At 44.0% G+C, this 16,466-nt stretch overlaps 1 protein-coding gene across 1 annotated transcript; it reads left to right on the top strand.

Moving 5' to 3' along the window:
* The first annotated feature begins 12,373 nt into the window (after window positions 1-12,373).
* tmem256 (transmembrane protein 256) lies at window positions 12,374-14,014 on the top strand. The gene is made up of 4 exons (XM_083679923.1): window positions 12,374-12,535; window positions 12,719-12,756; window positions 13,002-13,082; window positions 13,322-14,014. The coding sequence occupies exons 1-4, from the start codon at window positions 12,454-12,456 to the stop codon at window positions 13,463-13,465; spliced, it is 345 nt and encodes a 114-aa protein (XP_083536049.1). The 5' UTR covers window positions 12,374-12,453; the 3' UTR covers window positions 13,466-14,014.
* The last annotated feature ends 2,452 nt before the right edge of the window (window positions 14,015-16,466 follow it).

The following is a 16,466-nucleotide window of genomic DNA, read 5'->3' as shown; positions in this document are numbered from 1 at the left end:
AGCTTTGACATGACCCCGGAACTGTCACTTGTTCCAACGGCTTGTCACTTGTTAAAACAATCCTTCCTTCTTAATGACTGGCATCACTATAATACCATCTGTGCCTGCAATAGAATAGAAACAAATTGTATGAGGATTTCTTAGGTCTCCTCTCCTCTCACAAGTCTTCCTCAGCTGGGGAGATCTGCATCAGTGTGACGTCAGATAATGTTAAAGCGATACAAACCCATTTTACCCCCCCAAACCCCCTCCCCTTATGACCAGTATAATCTCCATGGGACACATGCTGTGCTATTCCATGGCTCCTATCTGTCTATTTGTCAATCCATTCGACTCTACTCCTAATCATTTGATATTGTGTAGAGAAACATTACTGTTACACAACAAGGAGACTAAATCTCTTTCATCTCCAGCAGCATCCTCATTACTGTTGATGATGCTGTTGCACCTGTCCTGTTGGATCTAGACTAGTGCAGTAGCAGGACTAATCTGGCAACACAGCCAAAGATCTGCCAGAAGCAGACTCCAAAATGATCCCCAGGGCGCAGTATTTCAAAACTTTTAATCTAGATCAGAATGATCCAGATTCTTTTTTTTGTGATCCACTATCAGATCTGTCTGGCAGATTCTGAGTAGTATAAGGGAAATTAGCCAGCTCGATCTGATCCTGGATATCAAAAAATAATCCGCATCATTCTGATCCAGATTAAAAGTTTTGAAATACTGGCCCCATGGCATAGAAGGCTATAGGCCTACAGTTGCCAAAATGACCAGGGAGAGAACAGCTCTCTCCATGGCAGGTGCCTCAACACCTTTACCCACCAGGGAGAGAGATAGAGCGGGGGAGACAGACATGTAGACGGGAAGATGTAGACTGACATGGGTACTATCTTCTATATCAAGACAAATTGTCTTTGGTGTTGGATGTGCTTTCCCCAGTGACATCTCATCAGGCCACCTTGGCGGAGTCTCATAAGGGGGAGAGGATGGAAAAAGGGGGAGGGGTATCCCCCAGATAGACCCAGGGCAGCCATCAGAGGTAATGGACCACCAGAGAGACCTAGAGACCTGACAGCTGAGACCTGACCCCCCCCCCCCCACACACACACACACACACACACACACACACACACACACACACCTTGTCCCTGCTGTTGCAGAACAACCTCTGTGGTTCCTCTCTGATGAACAACTATGATAGACTGCCGAATGTCACAAACACAGATGTGAATAAACAAACACACAAAATCACACACAGACACACAGACACACACACACACACACACACACACACAGATAGACTGACTCTCGGAGGTCAGCTAGTGTAAGAGGAACCCCCAGGGGACCTGCCGGTTGGTGGAGAATTACTCTGGTGCTTCTTTTTTTCCCTCCTCCGCTGTAAGGCGTGTTTGATCGGCCTCATTCTCTGTAAGTGACCAGTGAAAAGGTCTTTGAAGTACCTTAAAGGCTTCTGAGCTCTGTCAGTCTCCAGGAGCTGGGGTCTTTCTACTTAAAGGCAGAGGTCTGATCAAAAAAAAGAACACACTCACACACACACACACACACACACACACACACACTCAAAATGGGTCAGACAAACAGTACACGCAGTGTGTCGCAACATTTGTACACATCACAAACTGACACAAGCATCACTCTAAATTGCGTACATATCTGAGAGCAATCATACTTCAGTGCAAACATCAACTTTCATTCACAACCCCACAGACCTATTCACTATGAGGGACATACTGTAGGTTTCTGTGCGCAGCTGGACACCAGCTCAATGGAAGCTGATGGACAGGCATTAAAAAGAGCTGAGAGTATAGTTCACAGTTGGTCGTCTGGCTTTTAGATATGACCAAGAGGTCAGACTGTAAATTCTTTGACTACCTACAGTACAGCCTTTCCTCATTGGTCTGCATGGGGTTAGTGATGGTGAGGGCAGTTGGAGTCACTCTCACTCCTAAAATCCTTCCCCACTATCACCCCTTCCCTTCCACTCATCCTCATCCTAACCTCCTCCACCCTCACTCTCTCTCACCCTTTCATACTCACTCTCTCACCTCCTCCACCCTCATTCTCTCACCTCCTCCACCCTCACTCTCTCTCACCCTTTCATACTCACTCTCTCACTTCCTCCACCCTCACTCTCTCACTTCCTCCACCCTCATTCTTTCACCTCCACCCTCATTCTCTCTCACCCCTTCCATACTCACTCTATCTCACTTGATCCACCTATTCTACCTATCATTCTTAACCCTGCCATCTTCTCTCACTCTAACCATTATACCCCCCCTCCTGTCTCCAGTGGGGCCGTGACTGGCATCCCTCCTTCTCCTCCTCTCTGCCAGCAGGATGGCAGTTAGATTAGCTCAAGGAGCTAACTGAGCGCAGTTCACTCACACGACACTCTCTCTCTCTCCAACTCTCTTTCTCCATCTCCATCTCCATCTCCCTCCAACTCTCTCTCCATCTCTCTCTTTCTCTCTCTCTCTCTCTCTCTCTCTCTCTTCATCTCCCTCTCTCCCTCTTCATCTCTCTATCCCTCTATCTCTCTCTCTCGTTCGCTTGTGTGGCATCTGCTCTTAATTGGGCCCATCTGAGCACTGGCATGGCTCTCACTTTCATGGATGGGCCAACGGCTAATTGCAGTGCCACACTTCTCCTCAATGCGGCTGTCACGCAGATAGACAGAACGAGAAAGAAGGACGAAAAGAAAGACCCCACTTTTGTTCTGCATATGAATATGACATCGCTTTCTCTGCTCTTGTATGTGTATACTTGTACTTTCGATGCCTGTGTGTGTGTGTGTGTGTGTGTGTGTGTGTGTGTGTGTGTGTGTGTGTGTGTGTGTGTGTGTGTGTTTGTGTGTGTGTGTGTGTGTGTGTGTGAATGTGTATCTGTATGAATGTGAGGAGACCCTACTGAGTAAAGAGCTTGAGGTCGATGTTTTATTCATGACACAAAATATTATTATTCAGTACCTTAAAGGCTTCTGAGCTCTGTCAGTCTCCAGGAGCTGGGGTCTTTCTACTTAAAGGCAGAGGTCTGATACATTTTAAAAAAAAAGAACACACACACACACACACACACACACACACACACACACACACACACACACACACGTATTTCATAATGGATGTCAACTGTATGCTGAGCTTGAGTTTGCTTACAGGTGTGTATAGCAGTGAAATCTAACAAATATATTAACCTTTCCTTCTAAGCTGCCTTGAGTTTTAATAAAAGAATAATTATTTGTTAATAATTAATTATTGTTTGTTTAGTTGGACTACTGTACCAGTCCAAAAATAGACTTTAAATGGATGCTCATTTACTCTCGGATATATTCCCATACTGTACAGTGACTAACTCTTACCCCCGACTGTGCTTTTGTATTGAATGCTCATCATAGGCAGAAGCACAGTATGGTATCATCCAGCAAACACACACACACGCATGCACGCACGCACGCACGCACGCACGCACGCACGCACGCACGCACACACACACACACACACACACACACACACACACACACACACACACACACACACACACACACACACACACACTCACTCACTCACTCACTCACTCACTCACTCACACACACACACACACACTCAAATTGGTCAGACAAACAGTACACGCAGTGTGTCGCAATGTACTGTATGCCTATCTCATACATTCGTACACATCACAAACTGACACAAGCATCACTCTAAATTGCGTACATATCTGAGAGCAATCATACTTCAGTGCAAACATCAACTTTCATTCACAACCCCACAGACCTATTCACTATGAGGGACATACTGTAGGTTTCTGTGCGCAGCTGGACACCAGCTCAATGGAAGCTGATGGACAGGAATTAAAAAGAGCTGAGAGTATACACTAGTTCACAGTTGGTTGTCTGGCTTTTAGATATGACCAAGAGGTCAGACTGTAAATTCTTTGACTACCTACAGTACAGCCTTTCCTCATTGGTCTGCATGGGGTTAGTGATGGTGAGGGCAGTTGGAGTCACTCTCACTCCTAAAATCCTTCCCCACTGTCACCCCTTCCCTTCCAATCATCCTCATCCTAACCTCCTCCACCCTCATTCTCTCTCACCCCTTCCATACTCACTCTCTCACCTCCTCCACCCTCATTCTCTCACCTCCTCCATACTCATTATCTCACCTCCTCCACCCTCACTCTCTCTCTCCCCTTCCATACTCACTTTCTCACCTCCTCCACCCTCATTCTCTCACCTCCTCCATACTCATTCTCTCACCTCCTCCATACTCATTCTCTCACCTCCTCCACCCTCACTCTCTCTGCCAGCAGGATGGCAGTTAGATTAGATCAAGGAGCTAACGGAGCGCAGTTCACTCACACAACACTCTCTCTCTCTCCAACTCTCCATCTCCATCTCCCTCCATCTCTCTCTCTCTCTCTCTCTCTCTCTTCATCTCCCTCTCTCCCTCTTCATCTCTCTATCCCTCTATCTCTCTCTCTCGTTCGCTTGTGTGGCATCTGCTCTTAATTGGGCCCATCTGAGCACTGGCATGGCTCTCACTTTCATGGATGGGCCAACGGCTAATTGCAGTGCCACACTTCTCCTCAATGCGGCTGTCACGCAGATAGACAGAACGAGAAAGAAGGACGAAAAGAAAGACCCCACTTTTGTTCTGCATATGAATATGACGTCGCTTTCTCTGTTCTTGTATGTGTATACTTGTACTTTCGATGCCCACGTGTGTGTGTGTGTGTGTGTGCACGTGTCTGTGTGTGCGTGTGTGAGCGTGTATCTGCGTGAATGTGAGGAGGCCCTGCTGAGAAAAGAGCTTGAGGTCGATGTTTTATTCATGGCACCAAAGATCGTAAAATCATGCACAGAGAAAGTTTGATATTTCCATGAAGGGCCTCTTTCAGTGATGGTGGCTGGGAGCGACAGCAACCAAGTGAAATGTTACACACACACCAGTGGTTTGTGTGGCCCACTGATGAGCTTCCAAACTGACTGATTGTAATCGTTTTGATTGGCTCATTTCCTCTTCTTGTTCCATTCTATTACCAGTCGAAAGGATTGCATCATGTTGTTTCATTGTGACTCACTCGCAGGCATAAACTCTCTGTGTACTGTATGTGTGTATGCTTGTTTGTGAGTGTGTGTGTGTGTGTTACTGTGTGTGCGTGCATGTGTTTATGTCTTGTTCTAGAAAGTACTCTAATGTAAAATGTCCATGTAAAATGTGTTTTCTATATTGCTGTGTGCCCATCTTGTCTGTAGGTAGAAGGGAGAAATATGCAGTTTGAGTCTGATTGTCCGCTAACTAGCTAACCTAGGCAAATCACTCCTGAGACAGATGGGGTCATCCCTTTTCAGATCATGTTTCAACAACAATAAAAAATTAATTTAAACCTTATTTACAGCATTGTATGTGTTTAAATAGTGATGTTATTGCGCTCTTCAAAGTGTTACGTTATTGAAGTATAAATAATTAAATATCAAGTGATAAGCCTCATGGTAATATCTTGTGAAATGTACTGTATTGATGTTGTATGTTGGCTAAGACTACACGTGTGCCACTGTTGCAAATGGAGTAACGGAGTCCACGCATTCCTGGAGAGGAACGAGGGAATATTCAGTATCAGTATTGACTGATTTTCACTTTTTTATTATTATTATAAATTATAGGGCAAAATAAATAGGACACGATACGAACTTTGTTCACTCTATTATTAGGTCTCTTCCTTTAAGTTCCATGCCAAGAACACAAGCATATTTACGTTGTCCAGCTTGAGGCAAGACCGAACAGGGGTAACAATGTTCCCCCCTGTAGGCCTACTAAAAAAATCTTACACAAATACACATGTATTTGCAAGTTTCGCCGTCAAAGGAAAGTGAACCTGGTTGTCGCGCCAGGATACCAGGGGATCATCAGTGGAGTCCAGCGGCTCTTCTTGTAGGTAGCGCGTAATTTCAGTGACAGCCGCACTGTCATCGGTAGAGGGGCAGTGCTTTCAGGCCCAACTCCTCCGCTCGCCCGCATCTAGCATGCTAGCTAGCCGGAGCTTCAAAATGATGACTATCTCTCCCTTAAAATACGAAACAGTTTGATAGATAGATTTGATAGATTATTGTGCAAAACAATTGTTAATAATAATAATAATAATAATAATAATAATAATAATAATAACCTCTAATTATGTGCAGTCAACACTCCAACCATGCCAAGTTTTAGTAAATGCTGTGCTCAACTGCCATTTTGCAGTAAACATACCTCAAGGATGTAGATATGCATTTACAATGTATCATGTACTGTACATCTGATGATCTACATTTAGCTGACCTCTGTTTACCTTGAGGTAAGAGGGTACAGCCGTACAGAGAGTTTGCTCCATTCTCTGCCATCAACTCATAGGTAAAAGCCGAGACATGTGTGTATTCAATATGTGTGTTGTTGCTGCTACAGTATGTTGTGTATTTTAAATGTGATTGTCCTACTGACTAAATACATGTGGCTCCCTGACAAAAACCAGGGTGTCTTACTCCACTCCGTCCTATTCATCTCCTCAACCAGCAAATACACAGCTCAGCATTTTTATTCCCCCCCCCCCCCACCCCCAATAAACAAGGTGGTGATTGCTGCCTGCCAGTGGCTTTGCTTTTCTGTGTGTGTCAGGCAATAGACTCACAGACAGGCAGCAGTCTGGTATAGCAGGCTTAGCCCCTCTGCTGATAACCTGCTTGTTTTTCTTACCGTGGGCCGTCTCCAGCCTGGGAGGAAGCACAATCCTGCTCCTCTTTTAATTAACTTCTCTAATGGAAGTCAGCCTGTGGATGAGAGGGGCAATAATCTCCATTATTCGGCTGGTTATGACAACGTGTGGCTCATAGTGTTGTAATAGCACTCAGAGAAGAGAGCCCCCCCCCTTCCTTCTGTCCTTCCATGGCTTCCTAAAGGCGTCCACTTGTCCGTCAACATCACAGCATTCTGTTTGTACTGATTCAGATGTTATGATAGAAAAACAGCCATTCAGAAGGGACTTCATTAGAGGTGTGAAAAGGAGTGAAAATAAGATAAGTCAGGCAGAGTGGATGAGACGGATGATGACCTCCTCACAACAGCCCTAAGACGCTACGTGACTGGACCATCAAACGGCCGCAGGAACTTCTGACAGCCTTGATTACTCATGTCTCCACTGGAGATCCACTATTACCAAACAGACACAGAGTAGGAGGCTAACTGCTGCAGAGCTAATAGACAAGCCAAGGTCTTAGACAGATAGGTTGACAGATAGGTAGGTACAGTCCATGGAGGTCATACCAACTGCCCATCAGTAGAGCAGTATCCACTCTAGCCCACACCATATGGACACCATACAGCTTTACTGCATCTTACCTCAGGTATACTGCTAGACACTGTTAGGCTTCCAAGCCTGTTATATGGTGGTTAAACAGAAGAATGATGTAAAGCGTTGTTAGCATGATGTTGGATGCTGAGTGCAGAGGCGGGAATGTATTTATGTTCTGCAATAACATTTACTCTGACTGTAACAGAGTCTCCATTTTCTTTTCTAATTGGTGCCAGTGGCTAAATCCTATCCATTTGCATCGATCTCCTTTGAAGAGGGATGCAGATGAGCTTAATGAGTTTGCTAATTATGCTTGAGCGGCGTGCAGCGCCTGCTCTGACCGCAGCAGAGTGTGTGTGTGTGTATGTGTGTATGTGTGTGTTGGGCCTGTGTACTGCCGTTGGGGCAACCTGACATTTAACTAGAGTTCACCAGACATACAATGCCATGGATGGAATCCCAAGTTCCACCAATGCTGGATTTCTATGGCATTTAACCTTCCTAATAAACACAGCATGTCTCTTGACACAGTCCCAATAGGAACGTACAACCAGAAACTCGATGAACCTCAACATTACCTGTTGACATTTCAATCATACCAATTAAATCCATTATTGAGCCCATGTTATTCACGAAACATCAATGTTATACCATCAAATTGAATCAAACAAGGAACTCTTTGGGGAACATGTGAACGGATGGACACATGCCTTTTCCCTCAGGGCTTGTTGGGGCTTGTTTGGGTGCGTGCTGGTTGGTCCCAGTCTAATGTCTCTGTCTAATGTTGGTGACTGGTGATGTCTCCCCCAGCACACAAACGCAGGCCTTTCAGACATAATGTCACTCGACAGGCCCGTCTCCACTCTCCACTCTGCAGTGACGGCCGCTGTGTTGTATTATTGAGAAGTGACTGTCGTAGAACAAGCGCAGCAGTGGCAGGAGCTGAGATACACAAATACCTGTCTACCAGGGGAGGATGGTGGAGGTGGAAATCGGAGGACAGGCTCATTGTAATGCATGCTATGTATGGAGCTGATATGATTCTCTTATTGACGCAACAGCTAATCATTCCTGCTCTATGGAATACATGTATACAGTATGTCCCTTGTCAGTGTGAAGATACAGTGCTGTTTCAAAGTTTGTGAACCCTACAGGGATGGTCATTATTTTTGTATAAAATATTAAAATTAACTTATAAAATCTTTATCTAAACCCCAATTCGTAATAAAGACATTCCAAATAAAGGACACAATTAGTTTATTTAACAAAAGTGGTTTATTTAACAAAAACTCAGATTTCATGTGTGCAAAAATATGTGAACCTCTTCAGTCAATAGCTTGTGGCACCTCCATTAGCAGCGATAAGTTGGAGTAAACATCTTGTATAGCCACTAACCAGTCTCTGACATCTGTTTTGAGGGATTTTGCCCACTCCTCCTTACAGAACTCAGTCAATTGAGTGAGGTTTTAGGGGTTTGTCTGGCATTAACTGCCCGCTTCTAGGTCCTGCCACAGCATTGGATTTAGGTCAGAACTTTGACTTGGCCAATCCAAAGCACAATTTTCTTTCTCCTGAGCCATTCTTTGGTAGATTTGCTTGAATGCTTTGGGTCGTTGTCTTCTTGGAAGACCCATTTTCAGCCCAGCTTTAGCTCCTTAACTGATGGCTTGACATTCTGTTCAACAATCTCCTGGTATACCTCAGAATTCATGGTTCCCTAAATGATGTGGAGTCATCCAGGTCCAGAGGAGGAGAAGCAGCCCCAGATCTTGACATTCCCACCACCATGCTTGACTGTTGGGATAAGGTTCTTTTGGTGGTAGGCAGTGTTGGGTTTTCGCCAAACATAGTGGTTTTTATTGTGACCAAAAAGGTCAATTATGGACTCATCTGTCCATCTGGCAGTTTGGTTCTTTTTTTGACAGCAGAGGCTTCTTCCGAGCAACCCTCCCATGAATGCCATTTTGATTCAGTGTTCTTCTTATTGTTGAAGCATGCACAGTTACCTGAGATGCAGCAAGGGAGGTCTGCAAATCTCTAGATGTTATGTTTGGGTTGGCTTTTACCTGATTTGTTATTTTTCTTTCTAACCCTTCTAGGCCGAGTTGCTGTCATGTTAAATGCTCTCCATTTGTAAATGTTTTGCCTCTCAGTGTATTGATGGAGCTCAAATCTTGTTGAGGTGATTTTATAGCCTTCCCCAGACTGATGTCCTCTGAGATCTCCTTTCCTCTTGGCATGGTGTGTTTTGCATTCACCTGTATGTGTAACACAAAACTGACCAGGTTTCTTATCTCTATTTATCAGAGGGCTGCCCAAACTCTTTCCTAAAGATCTCTCCTTTGATTGGTTCATTTGGTACCCAATTATTTACCCACCTGATTCTACGTACCTACTTGATTTAACCAATGCAACTTGGGGTTCACTTATTTTTCCACCTGCACTAATTTATTTATAATTTCGTTTTTGTACTACACGCATGATTTCCTCAAAACCAACATATGAATTGGTAAATATAAACCTGTTATGTCAGATAAAAAAGACTGGTTCTGATTAAATAAAGATTTCATGGTAAAAACGAAAAACACCCAACTATAATTGCACAAGGGGTTCACATACTTTCAAGCAGCATTGTATAACAAAGACAAAAACAGCTGCTGACATGACAAAGACACTGCTGACATAGAATAGAATAGACTAGAAACACTTTTGTCGACGTAGTGTGGAAACTTGCCTTTGGCTTCACAGTGGCACACTGTGCATAAGACAAGACATCAAACATTAAAAACACCAAAACACATCACATGTTTGACAAAGACACTGCTGACAAACAGCAACCCAACCACATACTTTATGCTAAAACCTAATTTCATGTTGTGAGAAGACATTTGGAAAAGCATCGCCATGTAAACAGACTCTACAGTATGTTGAGAAGAATAGTGCATTTGTTTCGTACAAACATTGCTCTTGGGCTTATTCTCTATCCGTTAGTGTATAAGCAATCTTCTGCTTGTTGGGAGCTTCATGGTTTCACAAGCCTTGAGTGTTTCCTTAGATGGGAGCTCAATCACGACAAGACATGCCAGGGGCAGCACTCTGAAGACATCTCTGGTTCTGAACAGCCCTGACACTGGAGAGGAGAGGAGACAACAGGCTCGCTCAAGTGAGATGGATGTTAGCTTTTGGGGGAACCTTACAGGAGACTAGTGCTGTGACTTACAAATAATATGCTTGTTGTCAGTGAAACAAGATGTAGAGCGACACTTTTCTGTTGTCCTTGTTTCTATGTCTAGCATGGCCCTGATCGTAAATAACCTGTGAAATGTAATGAAAAAGGAGAGCATCTCTTTGTCTCGCTAAACCTGGACCATATATTGGCTGCTACACAGAGACAGGCATACGTAAACACAGGCACATACATATACGCACACACGCGCGCGCGCATGCACACACACACACACACACACACACACACACACACACACACACACACACACTAAAAGTTCCATCTGAAATATTTAAGTTATTGTATGCACACGTAGAGTTTTGAATGTCTAACACAGACGCAAACTAATCAAGATGACATTTGAGCACATTCATCCATATTAAGCTGTAACACACTAGCACAGATTACTCTAGAGAGAGAGAGAGAGAGAGAGAGAGAGAGAGAGTGAGAGTGAGTTACTGGACAGGCGAGGATTCAGGATGCTAGCCAAGAGGCAAAGCAATTAAAATGTGTTAATTACAAATATTGTGTTAACATTTTTTAGACCTGTTTCTTTCTTACCCAAGGACAGGATTTGAACAAGTATGAAGGGTTTTAGAGGTTCTGAGTAATGTTGTGGTCTGTAAAGCCAGGCTGTTAATTGGCATACATGTAAGCTCTCTGGCCAAATTCACCACAGTGGTTGAGACAGTAAAATAGCGCCCCCCTATGGTGAGCACTCTTGGTATTGGTCCCCTCCGCAACTTGGATGCAATTTCTTAGGAGTTAAATAACGAAATTACCTCTCAACATTACCTTTCATGTTGACATGAAAATACATTCAATGTTTAATGTGAAAACAAAAAAAGTAAATCCACCAGCGAAACCCAGCCATTTGAATTGGTAATAAGGCAAACACCCACACACAAACACACAGACACAGACACAGACACACATACACAGACACAGACACACACACACACACACACACACACACACACACACACACACACACACACACACACACACACACACACACACACACAGAGAGACACACACACACACACACACACACACACACACACACACACACGTAGTGTGAACACACAGTATGAATACACACCTCTCCTTATTGAGCCCTATGTGACGTTTCCAGGGTAGACAATAAGAATGGAGCGTGAGAATAAGCCCTCTCTAAAGCCAGGGAACTTTTAACAGAGAAAATGGGAGTGTATTAATAATTCATGTGCACCACATTGTTATAATTCAGCAGTCCAATGAATAATGCATTTCAAATGTAAGTCTTAAACAGTCAAGGTAAAAAGCTTGTTTGATTTTTTTCAGTTGTGAATTTGAGGTCAGGTAGGTTATGGATAAGAGTATGAGAGCTTTAAAAGACTTTGGCCTCTTCTACAGTATATGGCACGACTAACATAATTCCATCTGAATTCTGTTTTAAATGTGCTTGAATCAGTTAGTTTTCTCAATGTTGAACAATGCATTTTGCAAATGCTACATTCAATACACATTAAATTGACAATTGAGCCCTTTAGGACTGACTAATATCATTATCAGCTAGCCTAAATAAAATTACATTATATAACCCTAACCCTAACCCTAACCTTTTTCTTGTTTAGCCAAGCATTTGTTTTAAATGAAAGAGGCTATCTCCAAAAATGTTTTTTTCCATCAGTGATGATGTTATTATTCTGCCAAAGTGACAGGTTGAAGTGGTTATTTCAGAATGAAGAAATCTGTTCCGTTGCTCAGAAACTGTGTCTCAGCGACCGCCATTTTGGCTAATGAGAAAGCACTGCCGGCGGATGTAGTTCCCTGTCCCGAGCCCCGTAATGAACGTTGTTTCCTGACATTCGCTGTTAGTCTTGGATTTGTGGAACACAGCAATGACAGCTGCTTTGGTTGTGCAGAGGTTAGCAGGAGTATCGGGGGCGCTTGCTGTCGCTGCCGGGGCATATGGAGCTCACGGTAAGCAAATATGTGTACAATATTCAGCGCTGCTTGACAATTAAACAACTGGCTGCGTGCATATAAGTAACCTAGCATATCACATGACCTCAATATTTCTGTGAATCTTTTCCTTGCTCTTATAATAAGGAAGCATGGGGTGCTATTACCCCGGCCCTTAACTATGCCATGTCTCCTGTTTAGGCTTCAAGCACAGTGATCCAGATGATTACCAGAGACAGGTACGTTTTGATAGGCATGTTGAAGTGAAAGGAGGTTATTGAGAGACTATTATTGAAACTGAACATGTGTTACGCACAAAAGTCCTTCCATTGGCAGACTTCACTCTGCACTGTATAATCAAATCAACACCCACATATTCAACCTCAATGTGCATGATGATCCTTTGAAATGTACTGAAATTAAGTTCCATCAAGTTGAAAATACTGGTCCTCCTGGGTCTCTAATGCATATCTCCCCTCCTCAGCTGTATGAAACAGCCAACAAGTACCACTTCTACCACAGCCTAGCTATGCTGGGGGCATCTCGCTGCAGGAAGCCTGCTGTGGTAAGTAGGCTTTCATATTCCCAACAGTCCGTGGGCTGAATACACAATGTTCTGTTTTTTTTGCAATTGTGATTAAATCTGTCAACTCAAATATGTCAAGATGTAAACTTTGCCTATTATTGCAATTACCACTTTTGGAGAATATACTTTAACAGTTGTAGTTGCATTGCACTTAGTTCCTACTAAACTGAGGCTGGAAAGTAGATGTCCATAGTCATTCTGTCCTTCTCTCTCTGCAGGCTGGCACCCTCCTGCTGGGGGGGATGGGGATGTTCTGTGGTTCCCTCTACCACCAGGCTCTGACAGGGGACCCCGGCCTACGCAAAATCGCTCCCCCGGGGGGTATGGCATTGATCGCTGGCTGGCTCGCCATAATCATCTGAAGTTTGACATTTGACTCTCTGGTGCTGCACATTCTCTCAACGTGGGATACTAATGCAAGGGAACTGGAGATGTGCAGTACGCTGAATTCCAAAACCCTAGGTTTGACTGTAGGTCTGAGAGAATTGTATAGGTGCACAGTAAGCTACATAGCAAAACCTTGACAAAGTGGGGTAATAGCTATACATATGCTGTACATGTACTGCATACAATACATACTATATCTCCTTTCAGATCTACAGGGGTGCCCAGGGGGTATTGCCAAGGGGTTGTCTATTTGAAAGTCAGAAACTGTGGTCAGCCTGCTGAGGAATGGGTGTTGATGGTAAAATGTCACTTATCTGAACCGCCTCCTTTTTATTCTGTCATGGGTGTGAACACAAGATAAGTCCTTGAGATCGCTTTTTATTCTCACAGGCTGCCCCGCCTTGAAAACTGGTGAAGTCCTCCATCTATGGTTGTACATGTGTGTTTGAGAGTGTGTGTGTGTACAGTATGTGTGTAGAAAGGAATGTATATTTATCCTTCGTCACAAATAAATCTATTGGAAGAGAGCCTGCCTGAACTTACTATTGTTCCATTTATACCAGGGGCTATCGACTCCAGTCCTGCAGAGCAACTGGGTGTGCAGGCTTTAGCTCCAGCCCAGCACTGCCACACTTACTAAACTAAAAGTGGTAAAGACAGAAGACCATAATTAGCTGGCTATTTGAGACAGGTGTGTATGTGCTGGGCTGAATGCGAAGCCTGCACAGCCAGAAGCTCTCCAGGAGTTGGACATGACCTATGTACATATAGTACAGAGGATGACTCTCTCAGGTCGATGGTGTATGTCTCTATGGCCCTCAGCATTTGATCCTCTAAGTAGTGGAACACAAAAGAGTTCATTACCAGTGGCCTCATTTTAGCCAGGGCTACGTTCCAACCTATCTGTATTCAGATTGAAAATGAAATCCATTGAAGCCCTAATTCCTGTTCTCTGACTGTAGGCTGTGCAGGTCATTTGCAGGGGCAGCTTGTCAGCCTGACTCCATTGAAAGAGGAAGTCCGATTGACTAAGCACGTCCCAATGAACTCTGATCATGACTCTTAAAACCCCCATTATGGGTACTATTAGTGAACATTCGCAAAATCAACTTCAAACAATCAAACGGGATTGTTAACTTTAGAAAAACAGTAGTTACACTGTAGTTAATGTAGCCTCCTGAGACTAATCAGCAGTGTAAGGTGCGATGGTGTGTTTTAGTGTGGGAGGCATATATCAAGACCATTGCCAAATGTATTTGAATATTTGAGATGCCATGGAGAAAATCATGTGTTTAGACACTTGAATGTATTTCGTTGACACCAAACCATAAATCGTGCCTGGTTTTTAAAACACCAAACCTGTTTCTGTTCCCCTCCTCCCTCCCTGTTTCTGACATTCGGGCATGTGGCACTGGGACTCTCCACTGTCGCTCATTATTGAAGGCAGCACAGCATCTCCTTGTTAAAATCCATAAACCTGATCACAACGTTTCTGGTCCACCACACCACATTAAGGTCTCTCTGTCTCTCTTTTCTCTCTCTTTTCTCTCTCTCTCTCTCTCTCTCTCCCCCCTGGCCCTCCATCTTTGTTTTCCAGGGACTGGCCAGAGAAATCACTGATTTCACTTCCACGTTTTATTGCCTCACCACTGAGGTGGTCGTTCTTTTTTTTTCGTCCTCTCTGGTCTGCTTGTATTATCCTAAGTTGAGTGAGCCTCAGACTCTAAATCAGGTTGGATTGTGTGTAATGAGCCTGCTGGCTGAGGGGCTGGCTGCTCTGTAGCTGGACTGCAGCTCTGGTTTTGTGGGTGGGTGAAAGCGAGAGCAGAGCAGTAGATACGGTAGATATTGTTAATTGTACCTCAAGGGAGTTTTACTTCACAAGCTTCTCTCATTTCTTACTCTAGAATGTATTATTTTGATTTTTCCCCCTCTGTCCTCTCACCACCACTAGACAGACTTATTATAATTACCTCAGCACAAGCTTCTTTGGGGATCGCTCTGCGCCCAATTGATTTCTTGGTTCTGGTCAGAAGCAGCGGGAGTCTCGGGTAAGACCATCACTCACAAAACAGTCTGGATAGCGGGTCTGAGAGGAGATGGGAGGACAAGCTCTGTGGGAGGATGTGCTTCTCAGGATCTTCTCCTCAGAATAAAAGCTGAAATGAAACGGTACGCCCTTGCAATCTGACACGATTACCCAAAGCTCTCATTTTCTCTCTTTCATGCATACAAGGCAGAGACACACACACACACACACACACACACACACACACACACACACACACAAACACACACACAAACACACAGCCTACTGCTGAGAGCACAGCACCAAATCCTTTCTCTGAGGCATCAGTCACCAGGCTGCAGCCCACACAGTGGAGCGGAATGATTGTAATGGCAGTACAGTGCACTCGTACTGTACAGCTCAGTCCCTCCTGACCTTTTCAAGCCTCTTAAATGATGGTCAATGCTATCACACTTTCAGATAGATCATTCCCTCACTTGAATGGGCACTGAGCCTTCACACTAAACAGCCTTTTGGAAGCTGCACACCCCGACCCCTTTCAATATCCAAGCCTTTCACTTCAATCTATGCTGACTTGATGATGGGCATGCGCCAGTAAAGCCTTTCAAACCTATCAGTGGACACATACAAATCCACCATATTGCTGTTGCCAAGCACAGCAACCTGTTGATAGATGAATGCTACCTATTAGGCAATTGATATGATTAATGAAGTAGGGGAACTAAAGATGTGAAGAGGAACTAAATACAGTAAGTTTTTCATAGTAGGTTATTATGTGTCATGAGCATGCAGCATGTTCACCACGTCACATAGCCTGCTTGCCATACCCCACCCTGCTTTACCCCCCTCTCTCTCTCCTCACTTTGTCTTTGCTGATATGCTGATGAATAGGACTGAAGAAGAACTGGCTTGACAAATACCAGCTTCTAGCTATCCGGGTCCTCACT

Source organism: Argentina silus, assembly GCF_951799395.1.
Source record: "Argentina silus genome assembly, chromosome: 1".
In the NCBI taxonomy this organism is placed as follows: Eukaryota; Metazoa; Chordata; class Actinopteri; order Argentiniformes; family Argentinidae; genus Argentina; species Argentina silus.
This window is presented reverse-complemented; position numbering and strand designations above follow the sequence as displayed.